Source organism: Pithys albifrons, chromosome 7 (assembly GCF_047495875.1).
Source record: "Pithys albifrons albifrons isolate INPA30051 chromosome 7, PitAlb_v1, whole genome shotgun sequence".
In the NCBI taxonomy this organism is placed as follows: domain Eukaryota; kingdom Metazoa; phylum Chordata; class Aves; order Passeriformes; family Thamnophilidae; genus Pithys; species Pithys albifrons.
Window position 1 is genome coordinate 47,178,264 of NC_092464.1, and position 24,506 is coordinate 47,202,769.

Genomic DNA, 24,506 nt, shown 5'->3' on the forward strand with positions numbered 1-24,506 from the left:
CCAAATAGTTAAACCTCAAGATCTTTGAATGGTCAGGGCTACTCTAGTTTTCAAAACCCAATCTTAGTTCAAATCCAGGCCTCACCCTCCCTTATTACTGCATCTTTTCAACCATTTTGCAACTAAGGAAAACATTTCAGACAAATCCTTTGATGCTTTGACCTGTTAGAGGGGATTTAAGTTTTTTTTTAAAAAAGTATTACCATATGAGCAGTTAGTATCTTCTGTAATTTGCTGGAGTCAATATAACCCATAATGCACACCGCAAATAATGAGGCTATCTAGAATCAAAAGTGAAAGAGAAGTTAAAACAATCTGCACTGGTGTACTCTTTCCAGCAGAATCTACATTCATGCAAAAAGAGAAATTATCCAAACAATCATTAACTTTTATTGCTACTTTTTTGCTAGCTAAGTACTCAGGCATTTAACAATTATTAAACCTATTGCACTGCTCTGAATAACAATTATCATATACAGTAGGATGTTTAAGAAATAAGTATTCAGCTTTATAAAAATGTAAGTCACCAAAATATAGCACTAACACATTACCTTTCACCCTTAGATTTAAAACAAAGTAAGAAAATAAAACACAAAAAACCCCCAAATCAGTCCCAAGATCTAAAAGAATAATTCATTATTTAACTTTTTAGCAAAGTATTGAAACATCTACAATTTGCTGCTGAGGAAAATAAGACCCGTTGACTCATTGATTAGGCAGCTTGTTAAAAGTCACATGGGAAATTAATGAAATTATAAAGTGAGCCTGTAATTTCAAATTTCAGGCCCAGCATCTTAAACAGGTTATAGTGACGAATTTCTCTCAGTATTTCACAGACTCTATAGGCTTCCTCTTCTGCAGTGAGAACACTTGCATACCACAGCATATATTGATTGTTCAAAGCTATCAACTCAAACCAAGCAACATCTGCTTCAAGTAAGACAGACAAGTGAAAAGGAATGGAGACATAGATGGATTTCAGTCAACAGGCTACATTTCAATCGATTCCAACACTAAGGAAGTGGGCTGTATGACACTCTCTTACGGCTCACATTAGCATTCTCTGTCTTTCAACACTAACTGATGTTGCCTCGACTGTCCAAAATCTCAGACAAGTAAGATTACAGCACTACTCACATACTCATCAAAATTAATTAGGAAATCATGCAAAATCATGCCAGATATCACATGCCATGCAGACACTGCTTCAATCAAAAATTTAGAACAGCCTTAAGAGATGTTAGATCAATGCCTTTTTTTTAATTTCTGTACTTCAAAACACTTTTTTTTCCTTGTTCTTATGTACTGATCTCAGTCTGGAGGCTCTTTTTAAGGGAAAAGTAAATTTTTTAGTCCTGGAAACAGAATACTGAGTGGTGTAAATGGTCAACTTCTAAACTTAAGACTAGAAAAATATTGATGTAAATGGTGAGAATCTTTCCTGAGAACAAGAGTGAAATTTGGCTAAAAGGAAAGCACCTGTATAGCTGTGAATTCAGTAGCTGTCTATACAAAGCATTCAATTTGCACAGATTAGACAAAGAGGCTACTCAGAGGTGAATATGGGCTTACCTGAGTTAGAAGAACAAACTGAGCAAACTGCCAGGGAAGCATGAAAAAGACATTAGAAACACACAGTGCAATCAAGCTTCCTGTATTAATATTCGGAATCCTTGGGAAAAAGAGACAGAACAGGCATCAGTAAGTACAATTACACAGGTGTTTGCATATAATTGAAAAGTACAACAGAAAATGCAATAAAAACACAGTTACCTTGGAAGTTAGATAATGATACATAAGAACTACAAATAACACTGCATAAGTAAATTTATTATCCTTTTTTTCTTGAGTTTCCATGACAACAGTTTTTGATGCTAAATATTTCTTTACTACCTGATGAGTCCCTTGTTACCAAACAGGTCTTCTCCTGCTACACAGCAGGTCAAAGTATGTTGTTTGCAAAGGGTTCGCTTTCTTGTAACAACTCTACAGTCAGGTAACCACCATTTTCATTTCTGCTGAAATCTCAACTGTTTCCAGAACAGCTTGCATTTGAAAGTCATTTAACTTCTCTCTCTCACATTTCTTCCATGTTTACTTTCTGCAACTTTCTGCTAGAAATCCTGAGTGATGATTCAGGGAAGGAGATAATGACAAATATGTGACACTCGTCTGTAACTGAAACCAGCCCATTTGCCATGTCCTGAAATAAGTGTTATTTAAAATATTTAATCCTGTGTTAGCTTCAAGTTCAATTCAGAAACATGCTATTTTTCAAATTTCACTAAATTCTAGAAAGCATGTACCTTTTCCTCACATAAAAACCACAAATAATTGACAAGTACAAAATACTTTTGCTTTAAATATCAATAACTACAAATCAGTACATATGAATGTAAATCTGTGGTTCTAAAGACTAAGTTGAGCTAAATAATAAATACATTGCAAATCTGATGCAATGGAGTTGGTGGAAAAGTCTTTAAGTATGAAGGATCATGCTTATTTTCCAAAACAGAGGCAAGAAAGTAACACAATCACGTAGCAAGCCAGAAAGAATCATGAAAAAGCAGGGCTAACAAACTCAATAACATCCCTGCATTAATGTAATTAGGCTGCTCTAAATCATTGAACTAGTTAATTAGACTAGTTAATTAGTCACAGAAAATTGCAAGAACATACTAGCTTATGGGTGCCTATAGCATCCTCTGTTGCAAAGCACAGGCTTATTCTAAGTGCAACCAACATACCACTCTCTCCAAGAGGGACAAAACCAAATGAGGTATCTGCTTGTTTCTCATGGGAAGGAAGGGACATCAGCCAAAAATTCTGATTTTTACTTTAGATACGTATTTGCCAACACAGTAATTCTGACTTTTATGTTAATCATGTCTTCAAGTTGCAAAGTTTTTTCCTTTTAATAAGTGAATAATTTGACTGCAGTTCTACTGGTGCAGCGTCTGCAATGTAACAGCCACAGGAAAGTTTCTGTGTTAATGATAACGTTTCTACAGCACACAGAGGCACTCAAATAAATATTTAAATAGTTGATTTAAATAAATATCCTGTGACATTCAATTTTTTTAAAGCATTGCAAAGAGCCAAGCACAAATTGAAAGGTACCTGAGAATATAGGTCAAAAGCAACATCTGCAGCACAAGGAATGGGTATGAGAAACTTTCACGGAGAGGTGGAGTCCACATGACACGAGTGCACTAAAAATAAGAACTGGGTTAGATGGTGACATTCACTGATACACTTCCATAAAAACATGGGTTTGTATTTTTAAATGAACAATTATAGATACTTCAATAAAGCAAAAACCAAGTTACATGACATTTAGACAAAGTTAAAAAAAAACAAGCCAGGAAGTAGAAAAGAGAAGGGAAAAGGGAGTAGCTTCCAGACTTGCGGCCTATGATGCACTATTTAATTAAAATAGATCACTGCTTTCCAAAAATTAAATGGGCAGCTAGAGAACATCCAAGAAAAAAGGCAGGACAGCAGCTGCTTGTTCCTGCTTTAGCTGAAATTATCAACTCCTTCAGGTAACTAAAATAATTCATAAAATCAGACAGTGACTTGCCACACTCAGAAGGAGAAAGCGTGTGGGGGAGAGGATCTTAAGGATAAACCAATATACTCTTCATTATGTTGGAGTTCTCTAGGCTATAAACACTTCACATTTCTGCTAGCAACAGCACATAAAGTATAAAATCTGAAGCTGTCCTCAAAAACAGGCCACTAAAACTGAACACAAGAAACTAAGCTCATACAGAGCTTATACTAACTCACATATTTCATTCTTTAACCCTAATAAAGCAAAGCATAATACAATGAAGTCAAGTGAGTAACTTTTTCAATAATTTCTTAATTAACAGGGTGCATGGCAAACAAATAATGGATCTCATGACAAATGACTCACCTACAACTGTCACCTACAGGGTTTATATTCAGCTCTTTATAAAGTGCTTGCAGATGGCACTCACCAGCAAAAGAAATGATTACAATTTTACAGGACAATTTTGACACATAAAAAATGGGTTCAAAATGGCTATCCATACATTTGCACTACAAATTAGAAGTAGGATCTTTGCAACTACAGGATAAAAATGTAATTCATCTTAACATGGCCCATAACAAATCTGTGAAAAACTTGTAGGATGTTGGTGCAAGAATGTTCCTTTCCCCTTGCTTCGTATCATCTTAAAATGTTTTTTTTTAAATACTGTTTTACTAAAGTCACTAGAATCAACACCGTATGATTCCTTGCTTATAGTCTTGCTGTTTCACACATTAATAGTGCAAAATAAATGCACAGAAATAGTGTTAAATAAACGCAGAGTACAGAAACCCATCAAATTAATAACAGTCCTTACTGTCTAGAAGCACTCTTTGTGAAAGCTGCACCAATTATCATTAAAATAAAGCTTTCATAAATATATATACTAATGTGTTGTCCTCAGCTGAATGCACAGATGTGATTAGTTGATTTTACTTTATAAGCAATAAATATAATCATGATTATTCTAAAGCAGTGTAGTCATTTTGAGTATTTTTCAAGACTACAGCAACATTTGATTTACCAAGTCTTTCAATACTGGAAGAGATAAAACAGGAAAGAAATGATGAGCATATACAACCATAAAAAGGAAGCATTACCTTAAAAGTGGATTGGATTAACTAACATGGGCCATACTATTTTTCTGTATTTGAAATGTAATGCTAAACTCAATCATCTCTGGATGATTTATCAAGGCTGTAAACTAACTTTGCTGCAGGTATAAGTGTATCAGATTTTACTAAGCTTGAAATCATTAAAACACAAGCACAGCACAAATGAAAACATACAGCCTGAGGATTGTTAGCTCAAAGCTAGAAGGTATTTTCACATACCTACTTTTACACAGCATTAGAGCTGAGACACCAAGACTTGCAGATCAGGCTTACTCATGCACCCCTATCCTTTCCAAACAGGAAAGCAAATTTTTAGCAACTGGTGTAGAGTGACTGTATGTACTGCTGAACCACATGCAAGATGATTTGCTCCTGATCAGAGGCATATTGAAGAGTTATGTGTATTTTACAAACACACGTGTGCACAGATGCACATCCACAGCATGTGATTCACGTGTATTCACACCGTGAAGCCAGACCACTTACATACATGTAACTACATATTACCACCATAATTATATACACAACAGTATCAAACAACTCTTGAGTTATTTCAGCAGCTACAGTACAAACACAAAGAGCCAGCTGAGATCCAACACTGCACCCTCTGCAAGTAACTCCTATTGTCAACCAGGCAGTTAAAATCCATGGGTGAAAATTCTTCATGTGGTATATTTAGAGGAAAACACTTCAAATGAAACTTGAAAATAAAGCAGCTATTTCATCACGTAGACTTTTGTTTTATAATAAAACTGTCAAAGCTTACTTTCTATTATATGCAAGTACCTATTCTTTCTAGTCAGTGTTCTCTATCACATTCAGCTAAGTAAAATATGAAAACAAGACATAAATTCAACCCTTAGCTAAATTTTAAGGCAGATAGTTTCCTATGCATTTATATACATTTCCATACACAAAAAGAGCACTAATAAGAAACAAAAAACCAACCCAAAACGTAAGCACTGCCCAAGGGGATCAGAATAAAATCCATGGGTTTTCTTCTAAAATATGAAGCAATGACATGATGAGCATTAACTGGGAACACTGGGAGACGTTTTAAGTGACAGTTTCCTTTTTTTCGTTTCCTGTAATGCATCTTATTAAGCAATTTTAGCGCTAGAATCCCCTATATACATACACTGTTTCTAAATTCTGTGAATCCTGGCTACAGTGTATCAGTACTACAGAAGTTATCTTGTGCTTTTTTTATATTCAAGAATTTTCAGTAAAATAGATAACAATTTAAAGAAAACTCTCATTCTTTCTGAAGCTTGCTCATATGGTACATGAAACCTGGCTATGACTGAAATGGGCACAAAAATAGAGTATTCTGATGTTTTGAAGCTTGTGCTACTAAGATTTCAATTTCAAGACCATTTTACCATATATTTCCTTTCAGATTTTTTATTTTAAGCACCAAGGTGACACATTGGACTGTGCTACACATTTTCCAGTCATAGTCTATTTAACTTTCAATGTCTTACTCATTTATTTAAATTGAATTAAAGTTATTTAAATTCACTGCCTAATAGATGAGCAACATCACTACATTTAATGAAATGGGAATTAGCTTATACTTCAATAATAATTAAAAAAAAGGGGATGGGGAGGAGGGAGACCTACCTCTCCATGATTGAAAAAGAAACACATCACGGTAACAAGGCCTCCTAGACGACTCCCACTGTGAAAAGAACAGGAAAAATAGGTACAGCAGAATCCTCTAATGGTCAGTGCTGCTTAAAAAATGTGAAACAGGACTTTTGTACATTTCAGTTTATTTTGGGGAAATGGGGGAATGCTTTCACGCATCAAGGGAAGGCAATCAACAGAGTACATGCAATATTAATATACTAGTTAGTCAGACAATATTTATTTCAGAGCAGACCAATCTTCATACATCAGCTCTTTTCTGCAGAACACCAATTTTGATGTTAATAACTTGGAAAACAGTTATTTCACTCCTCACAAACTTTGGTTTAGATCATTACATCTGGGTGCTTTTAAACACCAAGCAATCTAAATGCAGTACTTCTTCCCTAAGATGTTGAGCAGCAGACTTGAGAGTCCACATGCTCAATCACCCAACAGGGAATTTTGGTCTGAACTTAAGATTAATTTAGGGTAATCAAATCAAGCACATTCAAAAAACATACTTAAAAATTAACTCATTATACAGTCAATGCAAGATACAATTTAGTTCTTATGTGAAATACTGAGCTGTTAATATGAGGAAGCTTTTTAAGCCCTTGACTTAAGGATTTTTACACTTCCATACAAATAAAACTCACCTATTGAATAAATAGCACTGTGAAGTCAACACTAGACCCAAAGGTATTACTTAGATTTATCCCATCACAAAACAGCAATAGATAAGGTTCCTATTTGTTTGAACAGATTAGTAATTACTCACCATCTGTGACATAAAGTGAGGAACATTTTTGTGGACACAAGTGCACTACTACTATGAACAACAGAATATACCATTTTTGCTATTAAACAAAAGCATTAGCCAGCTGTTATGATTCTTGAAAAAAAACAAGAAAAACCCAAAACAAACAAAAAATCAAGCAAAAAAACCTCCCTTCAGATCCTCTCAGATCCTTCACCCATGACTAATACACAAATCAAACAGAACCAGTAGGTTCTGGGTGCAAAATCCGAGGATTAAAGATACTGACTGAGTGCTAAAACAACCTCCAGGAATTGTGCATTCTTGCACATAAAACTCAGCCTTACATTCCAAAAATTCTAGAAGCTTCCACACTAAAATGCAAAATTACAAGAACATATTAGTCATAGAAAAAAGCAAAAATTTGCAAAAAACCACCCCAAAACACAAACAAAATTCAAGGTCTATGCTTTCTAAAGAAAGTAGTGAGAAATTAAGAGCTTACTGACTTTTCAATGACATTCATAAATAAAATGTTGACTTCCATACACCTCCCTTAAGAGAAACATTACAAGTGAATTGCACAAATATTCAAAGTTTACCTACTTCTTCAAAACATGTGATATTACTTTCCTATGCTAAGGAATACAAACATATGCTTGGCTACCAAACACCCAATAGGTGCACTGGGCAACTTCCTCTTCCTACTGTCAGTGCCTGCCCTGTGCTATTCCTTATCTGAACTATCAGCACACGCTTCAGAGACAGGAAAAAGAAACCACTAGACTGTGAAGCCAAAGAATGAATGATGGGGGAAACCAACTACATCTCTGAGAGGAAAATGTAGCTGCCATTTGCTTTTTTGCAAAACCAACATATGAAAATAGAGGCAAACAGAGAAGTATTTCCACTTCTGTTTTTCTGCTGAATGTGGAGTCTATTTTTGCATGGAAAGTGTATTACACTTCCTGAAATTTAAGGACACTGAAAACAAAAATTTATAGAAATAGGGAAGTGTTGACCAAAAGAACTCATTATCTTAAAAAATATTTTGCCTTCTCAGTTAAGTTAAAACTGAAAGACATGCAATATGCCTTCAGGCAAAGCATTGGAAAAACTTAAATCTTTGTTAAAAGTACACCACCATTGAAACTTTGTTTAAAAATGAATTACAGTGATAATTTTAAGAGGTTTCTTTTGCCTGGAAACCTGGCATAAGCTGTTTAAAACATGTATAGCACATAGTTTCATCCACAATCTGGTGGTATCAATGAGATACCACTTCACTGAAATTTTCCACATTTTTTTCCCATCATCATCATTTATTTTAAGCAAAAAGCTTCCCTATTTCAGTAATTTTTTCGTGACAATATATGTAAGACAAAGCACTACAGCTGTACAAATAATCAACACATGATAAAAAATTTATAACATTCACATTTTCAAATTCTGTCTAAAGACTGAGAGCTAGTACCAACTACATGGTTCAGTCTTCACTGCCTTACCTGAGGTATGTACCATAGATGAAGAACAGTGACATCATTAATCCATTCAAAAGAAAAATCACAGCAACATAAAAGGAAGCAGGGTCTCCCAACCCTAACAAGAAACAGTAACACACGTTGTCAAATATAAAAGCCGTATTGTTTATAAACCATCATACAATCAATATACTATCACAATATGTTTACAGAAAGAGACAACAAAAAAAAGTTCTATCATCATTGTTGTGAAGATTCTATCAGAAGATCACAGCTCTGAAAAAGGAAAAAGAGGAGGGGCAGAGATGGCACTGGGGCAGTCAGCAACAGAACAAGCCAAGAGGGACAAATGACCTGCAGAGAAAAACCTGTGATGTTTACAAGGCATAAGCACCACTAAGAACATTCTCTACAGACTACATTTTGATTACATAAAGTTTTTTAGAACAGGTTACTCCTCCCTAGATTCTCACTTCCCGTCTCTTGCAGGAGTAAATCCATCTTTAAACATATCACGCATAATGCTCTTGGCTTTCTTTGTTTCATTATAAGCCAAGAGATTTTCCAGTAATGCACGTCTTTCAGTTTATTCATTAACAGACACTTCTGTTTTCACGCTTCTGCTGTTATTCTCTTTTCCACTATTTCTTTAAATCCTCCTGGCTCTAATCATTTCAGCAATACATGAAAAGCCTTATTCATTTTAGAGAATGGTAGCAAAAGTTCATAGTTTCATAAGCAAAACTGATTATTTGCTATTGCTGAAAATAAAGCAAGACAGTTCTCTAAAGTAACACGCTGATATGCTCACCAAACATGGTAGTCTCAATAGCTGGTCTTTTTGTTGGTTTGGTTTCGTTTCTATGAAAAATGGGAATGAAAAGTTGTACCTGCATTCACTGTTTATTGCTGCTAACAAAATTAGAGAAAGCAAACCATTCAAGCTCTGAAGAAAGTTTCTACAGCCTTTGTGCAAAGGAAAAATACTAACCTGTCATCACACAAAGGCATTTGAAACGATAAAATGAAACAACTTCACAAGCTGCCATCGATCATTCAGCTTTAACCGACTGGAGAACATCTCGAAAGTGCTTCTTGGTATGGTACTTTTATCGTGTAATGTTGACTTGACAAGCCAGTATTTCAAACATGGAAAAAAAACCCAAACAAAAAAGTAGCACTGTCCAAGATTTGGTTATCAAGATCAAGGGATAAAGTAGAAATGCTTATGTTGAATTGTAGGTCATGAGAGGAAGAAGACTCTTCCCAGAAGAATCACTACAAAAGATTTCTCAAAAAATCTCAAAAATTAGGGGAGGAAATACAAAGGGTAAATTCTAAAATGTAGGAACTTGGAATGTATTTGGGATTCTTCAAAAACTACAAAATTTTAATACATGTAGAGTTGTGGCTTCCAGTTACATTTAGGACATCTTATTCTCTCTAACAGTCCAACATTATGAAGGCTGAGACTAAAACTGAAGCTTTGAAGTGCAGTATAGGAATTCAACACAGGTAGGAGGAGCTATCTAATAAGCACATTCTCACCCCTGGTGTTCTTAAAGGTATCTGTTTTTCTTGCTTCTCACTTATGCTGTGAACCTGAGGTTTAAGCTAAAAGAAAGCATGACAGTGACACAGGAATATCTATTATTTCTGCAATACATAAAGTCACAATGATATGCTTCCAGGAAACTAATAGAATAAAACACAACTTACCCTCACAGCTTTCAACAGGACTAAGCCCTTTTCCTCTGTTTACAGTCCAACATGTCTTTGTTGAAACCCCAAGGAAATCCATAATGGCAGTATAAGTGCGGTACCAGCTGGCCAGGACCACCTAGGGGAAAACAGGATTTGAAGTTTCTGAGCAGGAACTTTTGAGATTAACTCAATGCCCAAGGTAACCTTCCATGACAACAGGCCCTCATCCAGGATTATTCTTAAACTCGGAATTCATCCCAAAAACTTAGCATTTTTGACCATAATTTCCTAAAACCAATCCAACAAAGACCAAGTGTTCTTTAATAGACTAATATTATGACCGCTTTACAACAGAAGTAAATGTCATACTGCAGTATTTAAAAAAACTCAACAACCTATCTATTTCAGTATTGTCTGGAGTGTTCCTCATTTGAATACTTTTAAGTAAGTTTATCAGATATTAAACTCTCAGTTCTTGTTGATAGAGGACAGTTAGTCCAATGAAATCCATCAAAACAATTTTTATTCCACCTGGCAAGAATATTAACAGACAAAATCTTTAGGCTTTTTACTCTGATAAATTTGATTTAAGGGTTGCCAGATGCAATGTAAAACAGCATTTCCATTTTCCATGGAAAGGTTGTAATGTCCTTATAACAACCACCCAATTAAATCTCAACACCTGACACAGAAAACATCAGTACTTTACACACAGAAAAATGACCACTCGTCTTACAGCAAAGTCATTAGTTAATAACATTACCAAGCTATTCTGTCAGGATATAACTGACTTTATAGAGTTCATAAATGAGTAATGTGGCCATTCCAGTTGAGCTGCTTTCAAAGTTATAACCCAGGGGTGCCCAGACTGAAAATACGTTTCACCACTGCAGCATTAGCTGTCTCAGCCCTGTGTCACAGAAAACACGTGTAAGAAAGATGATTCTCTTTTCTTTCCCCATACAATTAATAAAACTCTTTGTATTGCTTCTATCTTCAACAAGGGCAAGAAGGAAACACAGAAAACGTCTGAAGCTATCAGCATGGATTTACAAAGGCAAAATCACACCTGCCCAGTTTTATAACCTTCTGAGATGACTGAACTGATAGATAAGGGGACAGCCGTGAATATTTTTGTCTGGTGCAAATTCTACATATTAAGACTAGATGACAGTACAAGAGAATGTGCTCAGCAAGTTTGCATGATACACATGGGAAGGAGTGGGTGATGCTTGTGCTGCCACTCAGAGGCACAACAAGGGCATGGGCTTAAGCTCTGCCAGGGGAGGTTTAGGTTGGATATCAGGAAGAAATTCTTTACAGAGAGAGTGGTTAGGCCCAGAGAGGTGGTGGTGGATTCTCCAACCCTGGAGGTTTTTAAGGTGAGACTAGATGTGGCATTGAGTGCCATGATCTGGTAATCAAAATGGTTGGATTAAGGGTTGGACTTGATGATCTCAGAGGTCTCTTCCAACCCAACTGATTCCATGATTCTAAGCTGGAGAGATGAGGCAACAGGAGTCTAAGGGAAAAGCTAAGTACTACACTGGGGAGGAACAGCACAGTGCACCACTACAGCTGGGAGCTAGAAAGCAGTTTTGCAGAAAAGGACCTGCTGGTCCTGGTGGGCCATTTGCATTTGAGTCACCAATAAGCCCTTGCTGCAAAAATAGCCAAATACATCATTGGCTGTATGTGACTGGGGCAAAAGAGCTGACCCTTCCCCTCCATTCAGCACTGCTAAGAATGTATCTCCAGTGCTGAGTCAGGTCTGGGCTGCCCAGGACAAGGACATAGAATAAAGATGATCGAGACAAACTCTTTTGTTGACAAGAGAAAAGACGACAAGTACAAACTGAAATACAGAAAATTGCACTTATACACAGGAAAAAATGGTGGTCAAACACTGGAACAAGCTGCCCAGAGGTGGAGATACTCAAAATGAAACAGGAGATGACCCTGAGCAATCTGTTCTACTTCACCCTAGTTTGAGAAGAGTGTTTAGACTAGATGACCTTCAGACATCCCTTCTAACCACAACTGTTTTGTTATTCTAAAATTCATTAACTTTTAATACCAGGGCTCCAATCATCATGGCTCACGTCATCTGTGGCCTTTACACGCTCCCAATGTAAATCTTATTTCTAGATCAAGGCTCCCTGCCTCAACATTGTGCCTTGCAAAGTATGCTATCCTGAATTCCTGGAAGCTTTTCTGAATATCTGTGCCCTGACACTTTAGTGCACGTGTGTGCACATGAACCAGACACCTGCCCCATCTCCAGATAGGCATCAGCAGGACTGGGGAATCAAATCCATATCTTTCTTCTGATCACTGAATATGCTCTGTACATAATCAATAGAATGCATATGGCAGCTTAGAGACATCTGTCTATAGCATATTTGCATCACCACCCTGAGGCTGACATTACCTAAGCACATAAAACATTCTTGATGAACCAATGTCGTACAAAAAACACCCAACAAAAAAAACAAAGACAACTCAACTTAATCACTTCACTTTTTTATGCTGCAAGTGTTTGTACCTGCTGCAGATGTTACAAGTGAATACTATCTAAAAAGGTACCAGGTTACTTCATGCAAAACATAACCATTTCTTCCTAAAAGCTATTTTACACAAAACAGTTAACATGGGCATAAAAATGGAAGCAAATCAGTAAGCAGTACAAAATTGCCAGGTCAATTAGAGCACAATGGTGTTTCTGGAATTTCTACTGTTCTGTATTAGACGAGGCAGAAATAGAGAACTTGGGAAAACAAAAGATTAGCTCTCAGAACCAGGAGATCTCTGTGGACCAGGCCAAGTCCTTTGGTGCAAAAGAACATGTAAAACAGTCAATTTCTTTTACTCACTGCCTTTGAGTGAGCACTTTAAAGCCATCCACATGGGTCTTTGCAACACTCCTCATTTCAACTCAGATTTTCATTATCACTGCCACACACTGCAATATCAACTGTTCCATAACAAGAAACAGGCAGAGAACAAACTTAACACATTATCTCTGCACCACAGATATTAACACATTATCTCTTGGCCATTTTGCATCAGAAATGAAAACAACACAGTTACTAGAACAACCTGACTATACAGCAAATACTTAGAAAATCAACTTAATTGAGACTATAACATTGTACAAAGACTGCCTTTCTGCTTTCCACAGGGTTCCTTCTTTTACTGCTAATATTCATAATTTACATAAACAATGCAGTGATTGCTATAGATTCATTTTATCTTTTTGTTTTTTCTCCTTGTTTTGAAGTTTTCATGGCTAGTACTGGCTATACCTGCAAATTAATTGTTTTACTTTTCCTAATGAGTTTAACAGCCTATTTAGCAATGGGATTTCCATGTTGGTTTTGATGAATTGAATTTTGAAATCCCCTAAACAAACATTTTATTACAGTTCAGCCTTAATGCTACTAATGGGCTGAAAGAGCTGGAAAAGTCCCAAAATATCATACAGGAAATGAAACACTTTCGAAAGCATCACTGGATACTGAATATCAGAAAGAAAAATTTCACTGCCAACAAATAAATCCACAAGTGTCTTCCCATTACTCATTATAATCATGAGTAAAATTAGATAAATCTGGACAACACATATCAAATATCAAGTTGCACCTATTGACAGTTTTATAAAAGTAGTTATGTGGAAACAAGTGTACTCAAGAAATTAAAAAATACCCAAAACACTATTTACAGAAAGGCTAGATATTAAACAGTAAATGACTGAAGGGAGCAGAGGAGACTGTTTGTCTGCTTTGCATGCCCACACAGGCACAGAAAAGATGAATGAATTCATACCTTATCACCAAGTCCTACAAGCCAGTATAATCCTAGAAAACTCTGAATAAACAGACAAGCCTACACATTTTGCACAGCTATCAACCTAATGTTCTTACAGAATGTCAGCCACTACATCTGATTACTCTTGTTTTGATTTCATCATCTAATTTTACTTAGTCATATTTCATGGTGATACTGATGTCTCTTTAAGAACAACTTCATTTGACCAGTTCTCTTTGATTTTTGAAACTCAGACTACAGCTGAAGTCAATAAATCCTTCTCAGCTAAAGAAAATAACTTTTAGTATTCAAATAAAGCATATGTTCCTAATGTGGCAATTCTAGAACTGAATTGCAATCCCTTTGGAGTTAAAAAAAAATCCCAAACAAATCCAAAACAATTGTTATGGCAACAAAAGCAGTCTCTGTATAGCATTGAGTTCTTCCAGAGCAAGGAATTAAGAAATCAAATGAAACCACTGCATGAGACTTGTACAAATACATGCATGCCAAGAACTCTTACACATACAGTCCCTGAATGCAGCTCTGCTCCAACAGATCAGGAGAATGAGTATAAATGCTAGAACTCAACCATCACAGCCATTATTAGTTGGTTCTCCAAAAAAAAAGCTGTTGCTGGTACAGGGAGTTACTGAAACGTAAATATAACCAAGGGAGTTTTCCTTTGCAAAATTTTTGAGACACACTGGCAAAACTGTAGGAGACAGAAACCCCAACATTTCTGTACTTAAATACATGTTTTTTTTAGAAGAGTAGGAATGTAATCTATGAAGGTAACAAGTCTAACATCAAGTACCTACAGAACAACAGCAGTCCATCTTCCACAGTGGAATTTCCTGTGCAACATCTCAGTAAACTCTTACCACTCATGGATTTTCTGGCCACAATGAACTGTGATGTATTAATTCTGTTAGTTTTGTGCATCCTACACTAAACCTCTTGCTTTCTGTATCACTAAAGTCATTATGGTCACACACTACTGACATTTCATATGTCATATTTTCTGAAGTACATAATGTCAGCAACATACTTGATCTCAGTGAAGAGAACAAAAGATGGCAAGAAGTACAGAACTGGACTGCTACTTTAGGATTGCACAAAATCATAAGATCTAGAAATCATTTACATTTGACTAAACACACTTGAAGTCTGAAAACTGATCACAATGTATGAAGTAACTTTCTCATTTGAAATCTGGAACTAAAATGTAGTATTTAAGCAACAATTCATTAGTCACTGTCTTTTTACAACCACATATTCCAGAGTAACATTTCTTAAAAATTTGTAGTCAAAGTTAAAGAAACCAAAGATTCACAGAACGTATTAATTTTAAAACACAGCTCACCTCTGGGTAAAGATTGAACCTTTGTAAGGTGTTAATCACTAAAGGATATTCAGTTAGTCTGTCATTCATAATTGCCCATACTCCGTTCCAGAATGATGGTGCCTCAATTATGATCTTGAAGTAGGAATAATAAAGACCCTACAGGAGAGCACAGTTATTATTTACAATTGAAAAGGTCACTTCTGCTTCATCAACGGCCATATACAAGCTTCATTTTTAAACAAACTTTGTAATGTAATGAACAGAACAAACTTATTCAAGAGGACTATCCAGTTTTTCAAATCTCTTCTATTACTGCCACTGAAACAAGCAATGTGGGTTTCCTTCCACCCTGTTTCACAGCATATCTGGAAATCTCTCATTTGGGCTGCTAACTATGCACTAGCATAGCATTTCACAGCTCTCAAAATAAAAGCAGATAAAAGGTGTGTGTGTGTACATGTATGTATTTATATATATATTTGCCAACATTTCTTAATAAATAAATTTCTTAGAAAAAAGGCTGCATAACAAGACTAAAACTGAAAGCACAGTATAAGGTACTTGCAGAGTTTTGTATTTTGTATCCTCTAGAATCCTATTCTTAAATTACACTTCAAGTGAACTGTGAAGTGATACAGTCATAGTGATGAACTACAAGACAAACAAATACTCTGTACGTAAAACTGTAATGCATGTCAGTGGTAAGAGATCAATATATTTACTTATCCAGAACACATTATGAAATTTTAGAAAGCCCATGATCACATTACAGACAGAAGTTTTCCAGGCACTGAAACATAATCTAACCATTTCTGTGCGAAAAGCCATTTCTCTTTCTAGCGTTGACAGATGAGAAAAATGACGGTCATTTTCAAAAAGAGCTGTTATGTGACACCTGTTAAAAAATAATAATAATTAAAACTGAATAAAGAGGCTTAGAATCTGTACTAAGTCATAGATAACAAGGAACACTGAATGAAGACCCAAAGTTTACTTATGAACTGATATTTTAATTTACTTCTATTATACCAATATTCTCCTCTACTCAGATAATTTTAAACTGAAAAAATATGAAACCATAGAGTACTTATTAGATTCTATCATGGTATTAGTTATAATACTATAATGCTGTAATATTGTAAGGTATTTTAATTTAAGTGCAGGCACTTAAGGATTAAGCAACAATTTTCTACCTGAAATGCAGGCTTCACTCTTCTCTGAACAGAGGCTTAAGAAACCCGTCACATCAGCTTCACAAGAACAGAATTATTCAGCTCACAGACAAATTAGTTTTGAGAGGCAAGATCTAAATATAAATTAACCCAATATCTTGTCTAAAAATAAGTAAAAATTGCATTTTTAATATTTAAAAATACCGTGTTACCCTCAAGCAATAAATTTAACCTTACCAATGTAGGATTCCTGCAAAAGCAGCTGTAAAGGAAACAAAAGGTGTGAAGTTACTCAAATAAATAACTGAACATAAAATCATGTTCACTGAAGTAATTACAGTACTGTTTCACAGATGCACAGAAGTACTCAAGACTCCAGAGGAACAGAAGAATAGAAACATCTGAATTAACTTTCATGGCCAAGTCTTTGAAAATCTGAAATTATGCTGTGGTATTCAGCAACAGAAAATGTTTCCACCTATATCCTGCATCACTCAAGTTGGACCACCAGCATCCAATGCACACATTACGGCTATCAACAACAAAACTGAATTACAAGCTTTTTTTTTATATAAGCATAAATACTTTTAGCATTTTTAAGACACCTTCCTGCAACAGTTCATTCAACTCCTGCTCAGATTGCCACTAACACCCAATCCATGCTTGATGTATGTTACAAGCAAGTGCTGCTGAGTCAAAGCAAGGGCAACAAGCAGGACCTGGTGGCCAGGAAGGGCCTATGGTTGCCATATAGACATTATCACCTGCAGCCACAATCCTTGCCTACTGATTGTCTGGCAGTTTCTTCAGAAACTGCTAACTAATGGAAATGGTACAGACCAAACTTCCAAGCTGGAAGCTTAGCCAAAAAGGTTTTGAAGCAGATCCAGCAGCAGCTGGACTGGTGAGGCTTTCGTGCTTCCTGGTGTGATACAGGGGACACCTGAAGAGTGATGGAAAAGGCACAATGAACGCTTCCACCATCATCTGGGTCATTATTTTGCTCAGAGGTGCACAAGTTAGAAATTTCAAGTTGAGTTGTGAATTAGAGAACTTGTCAGTTCAAAACCATGCTTTAAGTGATGAGTTAGTGAATTGCCATGTAAGACTACTCTCTACAAAGTGGACTGAGCCCTTGTTTGTCATGTTCGTTTGTTTTCTTTCCCAATGAGCTCATTAAATAAACTTTAATTTACAGACTGCATTGTGCTATAAATATGAGAAATCCAAATGGACCGTGACAACCAACACAAATATAATTGAGATTATAATTGCTAAAAAAGATAGACTCTGCATGCAGTAACATTCCACTTGTTCATTCAAAGACTGTCGACACAAGAACAGAACAAGGGAGGTAACCTGAGGGACAAAGGGAAAAGACAAATGATGACAAAGCAGTGGGTTAACAGTCTGGGTCTCTGACCTCTCGAGCATGACAAGATCCACAGAAGGCAGAAACCACTCCATACTGTTTGGGCAGCATTGACAACATATGCAGAGCTCACCACGGAAGCAAAGCCAGCATGAATGAGGGATAAAGGGAAGGCATTTAGAAGGACCACAGTACTCCTCCTAAACTGAAGGTGTCTTGGTTACCCTCTAGGCACAGAGTGGCTGCCTGCCACAGAAAGGTCTGGTAGGCTAGCTGTCTTCAATCCATACCTTTATGGTTAATGGAGGCCCTCATTCATGCAGGCTACAGGGAGCAGAGAGAAAGTGGGGAGGACAACCCTGCTTACAACCTGCTGGGGTCAGAAAGGTGCTGAGCACTGTGTCCCTCTCCAGGGTGCTGACCTGCACACACATCCCCCCCATTCATAGCATTGGGCACAGCCCCTGCTTCTGTGGCCACCTGGAATGGGCCAAATTGGTCACATGGGTCAAACTGGCAAAACACACAGCAACACCTGCACGTTGATGCGGAATATACTCAGAGAGTTAGTGAATGCATGTGTGTTCAGACTGATTCTGCAAAGCAGCAGGAACAAAAGAAAGAAAAACACCTTTGTAAAAGCACTGTATTTCTCTGGAATGGGAGTGGACTTAATGTACAGTCCATGTCCCAGTATATACACCCAAGCCAGATATTCCTCCAGCACAAAGCCTGGAAGTGCTGCTGCTGGCAGTACTTGTTATCATTGTCACCACAAGTGTCATAAATGAAGTCTGTTGTATTATGACCTGATTTTAAAATTGAAGTTTTATATGTAAAGATGTGCAGGGTAAAGCTGGACAAGACAAAAAATAAAAATAATAACTAAAAAAAAGAAAATATTTACCTAAGGAGAAAAAAAATTCTAAACTATCTGCCTGTACAATTTAACATTTACCTCCCCATAGTAGTTGAGGTTGTACAATAACACACCAAAACCTGATTAAGACTTTTACACTCTTTGGTCCCTGAAGCAATTTTTTCAAAGACAAGCTTAGATTCCAGTTAGAAAAAGAAGAGCTCAAACTTTTACTTAAAACTTCACATTTTTATGTATACTTTCTAGAAAAAAACCACCAAAGAATTGCTCAGTGTAAGCAGAACTTAATGTCTTCAGAAAGGTTCAGGAGCTTTTTATACTAAGGACACTTACATTAGTTCTCATGGAAAGATGCAAATTTCTTTTTCAGAAGAGCAGATATTGATCTGACATGGAATTGCGGGTAAGCACATTAGCTGTATCAGCAATGCAGCAAACCATATTCCAGAAGAAAAACATGTTTTGCAGAAATTGTATGGAAAGAAACAGAGCAGTCCGTATCTTTCTTAGTTATTACTTATTGAGTAATAATTGCACATTGGCACAAGGCCTTATTTCATTTCTCAGCAACATTCCTAAGACCCCCACAAGATTAGATGCTGAAATACATTCACATCTACCCACACACCCCAGTTATAAAAAATGAAAAAAAAATTAAAATGGATTACAAGTTAGGTAAGAATATACAATAAAGTCAAATGCATATTAGCTACCAATAGTGTTCATTATCTCAAATTCATGTGGATCCAAATAAGCCAAATATGCAAGATTTTATTATTGCAAATAAATTATCTATTAATATGGAAATTACATTTCACTTTCAAACATATCATTTATTTCATAGAGAAAACAATATCTTTCATTCTTATTCTTCCCTTCAGTAAATGTTTCATTTAAAGTCAATGCAGTAAGAGTAAATACATTCATAGTTATTTTGGAGAATTTCATATCCATTTTTTACAAAAATTCACAATATCACTCTATGGTAAGTACAAATTAAGACCTTTTATAATCACACAGCAATTAATGTGATTACTCACATTTCAAGAGACAATGGGCTTAATTCATAGACTTCCACTATGAGTCCAAATTGGCATTTTTCAACACACTGCATTAATCTAGTTTCTGATGGAAAACATTCAGATCAGCTCTCTTAAATTACCATCCTTTGATCCATTAATGTCCTTACTGGGGAGGGAATGAAGGAGAGGACAGGTAGGGAATACTACAGTCCTACTGCTACAAACACTTACACAGCTACTGTGTACTTGAACTTGCAGGTGCCATTTTCTCACCCAACCCAAGAATCCCTAAAAGCAAAGCATATGATAAGATTTTTGCAGACTAGGGCTATTATGTAAAATCTGATAGATTTCCTATTTTTGCCTGTGTGCTGATCTAAGAAAAGCAATATGAATGGCATCTAAAAAGGATTCTAATTCTGGGAATTAAATACTGAAGAATAAAGCCATTCTTTGGTTTTATTTACCAAGAGAACAACAAATGCTGGGATACTGTAATCCAACAGCATGTGAAGCATACAAGAAACTGATTAACACTTTGCAAATACCCACAAAGTGACAAGGTAGGAATAGAGCAAAACTGGAAACAATGAGGAACCTGCAAGCATGGACTACTTCTGCAGCTTGGTGAAGTTGTTCCATTTTGAGATTCTGTACAATATAAAAAGGACATCTTCAAGAATAAGGCCTCAAGACAATGGTCATTTAAAAAAACCCCAACATAAGAGGGCAAAGTGTTGTATAAGAATGTCCTTGAAATTCTTGACAATTCTATTGCTGCACATAAATTGGAGGTAATTCACATGAGGGGAAAAAGCAATCACACCCTATAACAGAACTAGCTCTAGCTGTGGGAGCCTGTTTTTAAAATACAGGCCTTTAAACTTAAGCAAAACGACAACAAAAATTCAAATGCCACTAAAACTAATCAAAACCCACTATTTCATATTTAGCATATGTACATTCTTTGCTACTGCAAATACTGTATGCTATCACATAATTTGCTGCTAAGGTCTTACTGCTATTAAAAATGTAAATACCTCCCTGATGTACTTATTTGGTTATCTGCGTTTCACAGACAAATTCGAATTCCAGAAATTATAAAGCTCCCACCCTAATCTGCTCTCAAATTTCAATCAAAGAAAATAATTTTTCAATATTGACCATCAGTTTAACGTTTCTGTGCCTGTTAAGTAACTACGAGTCTAGGAAATGCTGACTAAACAGATGTAAGTAAAGCAATTCAGGAACACTTTATTCATCACTTAGTTTGTAAGCTAAGGGTTGTTTCTCTGCTACTACTTTGCAATGTAATTCATCAAACTGAAGAAAATCCCTTTGGCAACCAGGACTACTGGTGGTGTGATTAATAGCACCAGCATCTTCAGAATAGCCTGTCTTTTACTATAATACCTCTAAGGGTTTATATAATCGTGCATCTTACAAATATGCTATTACTTAACATTTGTTAACTTTAGGAATGCATTTCTTATTTAATTTAACAGACACTTCAGGGGCTTTATTCAAGACTTTGGCCATTAGTCATTTCATTATTTACTCAAAAAATATTCCCAAAGATAATAACATCCGAATTTACATCTCCCTACAACAGCATGTTCTTCCACCCATAATTCTTCTCAAGCATGCTGTTTTGATTACATTACTCAATAAGAAATGCTGCTTTTTATTTTTTCCCCTAGAAATTAATGACTGGATAGGAGAGATCCATAAATACATGGAAATTTTTTTCCTACAAATGTTCTGATACCACATTAACTGCTACAGTAACAGCTTTACAAGTTACAAGGCAGGAAGTTATTTCCTGTCCCTTTTCAACATAAGCTATGGGGTTTTTTGTTTTTCCAAGCGTATTTTCATTTAAATATATTTTGACAGCTTACAGTTCCCCGATGTATTTGTTCTACTTACCCAGAAGAAACGTGAGCCATATCTTGCTATCAGCATTTATGATGAAGGCCTTTCTGTCGGCAACAAATACTGTCAAAAGAACACAAGTATCCTGAGCATCAGCTAAGAACAGCCTCTGTAAGAGGAACTCTGAACTCTGCAACGTTAGTTTTATGTAAAAATGCTGAAGTTTCATACAGCGAATTCATAATTATGCATTAAAGCTTTCAACAGCACAGAAAGGCTATTCAGGTGACTACACGAATCATCAGGCTTTTAATTTCTGATAGAACATTTACAAAAAACCTTATCAAAGGATTTCTACACAGGTATGTTACTGACAAGTTTGCTCAAACAGGAAGTCAAGACTTTTCAAGAATGCAACACCCTGCATGCTTTCAGCAGACTGATGGCAAGAAATAAGCTAATAAGAAATAAGCACCGTAGCCTGCGCTAGTCAACACCACCATCAGAGGGATGCTCCTGCAAGAGTTAGTCACACCAACAGAACGCTCCCCACTTCTGCCCCAAGGGATGCTGCAACGGGGAAAGCACCCTTTTCCTTTCCCTCGCCCCCGGCCTCGCCGGTCCCCACGTGGGTCCAGTCAGCTTTTCCCTTGTTTTGCCCTCCCCGCTGGAGGACGGGCCCGGGCCGGGCGGGAGCGCTGCCCCGGGCAGTGCCAGGCACCGCCCGCCCTGCTCCCTCCCTCCTTCCCAGCCGGAGTCCCCGGCGGGGTGCCCTCCTCCTGCAGCGCTGCTTCCCGAGGAAGGACGTCCCGGCACTGCCTTCCCGGGCACAGCCGGGGCGACTGGCGGGGTCTTCCCCGCCGTGCCGGGACAGCCGGGCAGAGAGGGGCGGGAGGTGGCTCCGCGCCCCGCGAAGGGCTGGCTCCCCTCCCAGCGGGGGAGAGCGAGGGGGCAAGGGTGCGGGGCAGCAGCCGCCTCACCTCGGAGCTGGTCTCCGCAGTCGCGCAGGAAGCTCAGGGGCCCACGGCCCAGCGCGTCGCCCTCGGGCCCGTCCCGGCAGGGTCCGCGGGGATCACCACGAGCTCCCTTTCGGCCGCCGCCTCCCCTCCGCATGGCGCGGGCCCCGCCGGACAGCGGCTGCCTGCCCGGAGAGTGCGGCCGGCGGCCGCGGCTGGGGCTGGCGCCCGGCGACTGCTGCTGCTGCTGCTGCCCTGGCTTGAGCGGCGGCGACTCTTTGTTCCTGCCTCGGCTCGGGACGGCCATCTCCGCATAGTCCCCGCCGGGGCCGGGGCGCCGCGCCGGAGCGGAGGGGCGGGAGCCGAGCCGAGGGGGCGGCGCTCAGCCAGCAGCTTCCCCCACCCCCTGGCACGGCCCGGAGGCCGCGGGGCGGAGCCGCAGCCGGCGGGCTCGTAGTAGCGGGGCGAGGGGCGGCCGGTCCCCGCTCCGCCCGGCCGGACTCGCGGGGGCGGCGCTGCCGCCGGGGCGGGCACCGCGTCCCGTCCCGCCCCGCTCCGCCCGCCCCGCCGCTCACGGACGCGCCGCCCCGCCCCGAGCCCCGCGGGCAGGAGGAGGAGGAGCAGGAGGGCGAGGAGGCGGGAGCGGAGCTCTTCCCGCTCACCCCTCCCTCGACTTGCCGAGGGTTTCCCGCCGGGCGCGGGGCGGGCAGGGCGGCTGCGTCCCCTGCGCTGTTGTGGCCTCTGCCTCCGGTGTTGCTCTCGGGTGCCCTTCCCGTTCCCGGGCGCTCAGCTTCGTAAGCGTGGTCTGGTTAAACCAAGCCCACCCCCGAAGCGTCAATCCCCTACCCGCCCCGTCTAAATCCCCAATATTTTAATTGTCAGGAGGTAACTTGGCTGTGTTGTTTATTGCTATGTCCTAGCGGATTCCGCGCCACAGAAAACACCTTTCTTCTTCCTCTTCCTCTCTGCTCCGGAGTTTGCTCGTGGGTCAGCCTTGCCGTGCGCCGGCGGTGCAGACCCTCGGCCCAGGGGCACCAGGCGGCTCCAGCCCAGACCTAAGGCTAAAAGGCTCCATCCCGTAGAAGTCCTGCTTAATGCGGACCCTGGAGACCTGAGCGGGTGTTTCATGACTTTTCCAGAGCAGTTATCTGCAGGAGCTTCCCAGCAGCAACCACTGTGGCTCCTGCTCCAACAGCTGGAATTGCTGTTCAGTGAAGGGCGGTGAATGTACAACACAACTGTGGAACAAGACCCAGCTACAGCAAAACTCCTTCCTCCTCCTACCTGTGCTCTTCTCAGCACAGTAGTGCTCAGTAGCGGCTCATCAGATAGGGATGCATTAATTACCACTTTTTAATAATGTTGATTAAATATAGCAGATTATAACATCTTCAGTAAGTACAACCTCTCCAAACAGATCCACTTCATCTTTTTCTCTCTGACCTCTTCTTACTTTTGTCCCCTGGAAGTGCTTTCTTGACAGTACCTATTCCATACCTCAGAGGTGCTTCTCAGTGCTGTCTTCAGGCTTTTCTTTATCCCTCTGCACTCTTCCTTTCTCTCTTTATGTTTCTGCTTCCAGGTTTTCTACATCTGAGTTTTCCATTCAGCTCTCTGCTTATTTTTCCTGGCTTTTTCCACATTTTTCCTCTGGCATAGCAGATGTAGGTCTTCTTCTAAAATGTTTACAACCTCTTTTATTTTCATCTCCTTTTCCTAATTATTTTTATGCATCCTGTCCTGTGAAACACACAGTTTCAGCCTTATGTGGCAAATACCGTACTAAGACAGTATTTTTAAAAATTGTTTAATAAAGGTGTAGTTGG

General features: G+C 38.6%; 1 protein-coding gene across 1 annotated transcript in view; it reads right to left on the minus strand.

Annotated features, from left to right (window-relative positions):
* The window catches only part of DPY19L1 (dpy-19 like C-mannosyltransferase 1), a 43,713-nt gene extending 20,532 nt beyond the window's left edge, over positions 1–23,181 (minus strand). The window contains exons 1-11 of the mRNA XM_071561401.1: positions 22,705–23,181; positions 21,779–21,847; positions 16,813–16,837; positions 16,211–16,298; positions 15,422–15,559; positions 10,264–10,384; positions 8,569–8,662; positions 6,298–6,355; positions 3,121–3,212; positions 1,573–1,672; positions 204–281 (exon numbers count right to left, since the gene is read on the minus strand). Coding sequence (XP_071417502.1) covers positions 204–281; positions 1,573–1,672; positions 3,121–3,212; positions 6,298–6,355; positions 8,569–8,662; positions 10,264–10,384; positions 15,422–15,559; positions 16,211–16,298; positions 16,813–16,837; positions 21,779–21,847; positions 22,705–22,987 — 1,146 coding nt within the window. The 5' untranslated portion in view covers positions 22,988–23,181. The remainder of the gene's footprint in view (positions 1–203; positions 282–1,572; positions 1,673–3,120; positions 3,213–6,297; positions 6,356–8,568; positions 8,663–10,263; positions 10,385–15,421; positions 15,560–16,210; positions 16,299–16,812; positions 16,838–21,778; positions 21,848–22,704) is intronic.
* Positions 23,182–24,506: the final 1,325 nt, after the last annotated feature.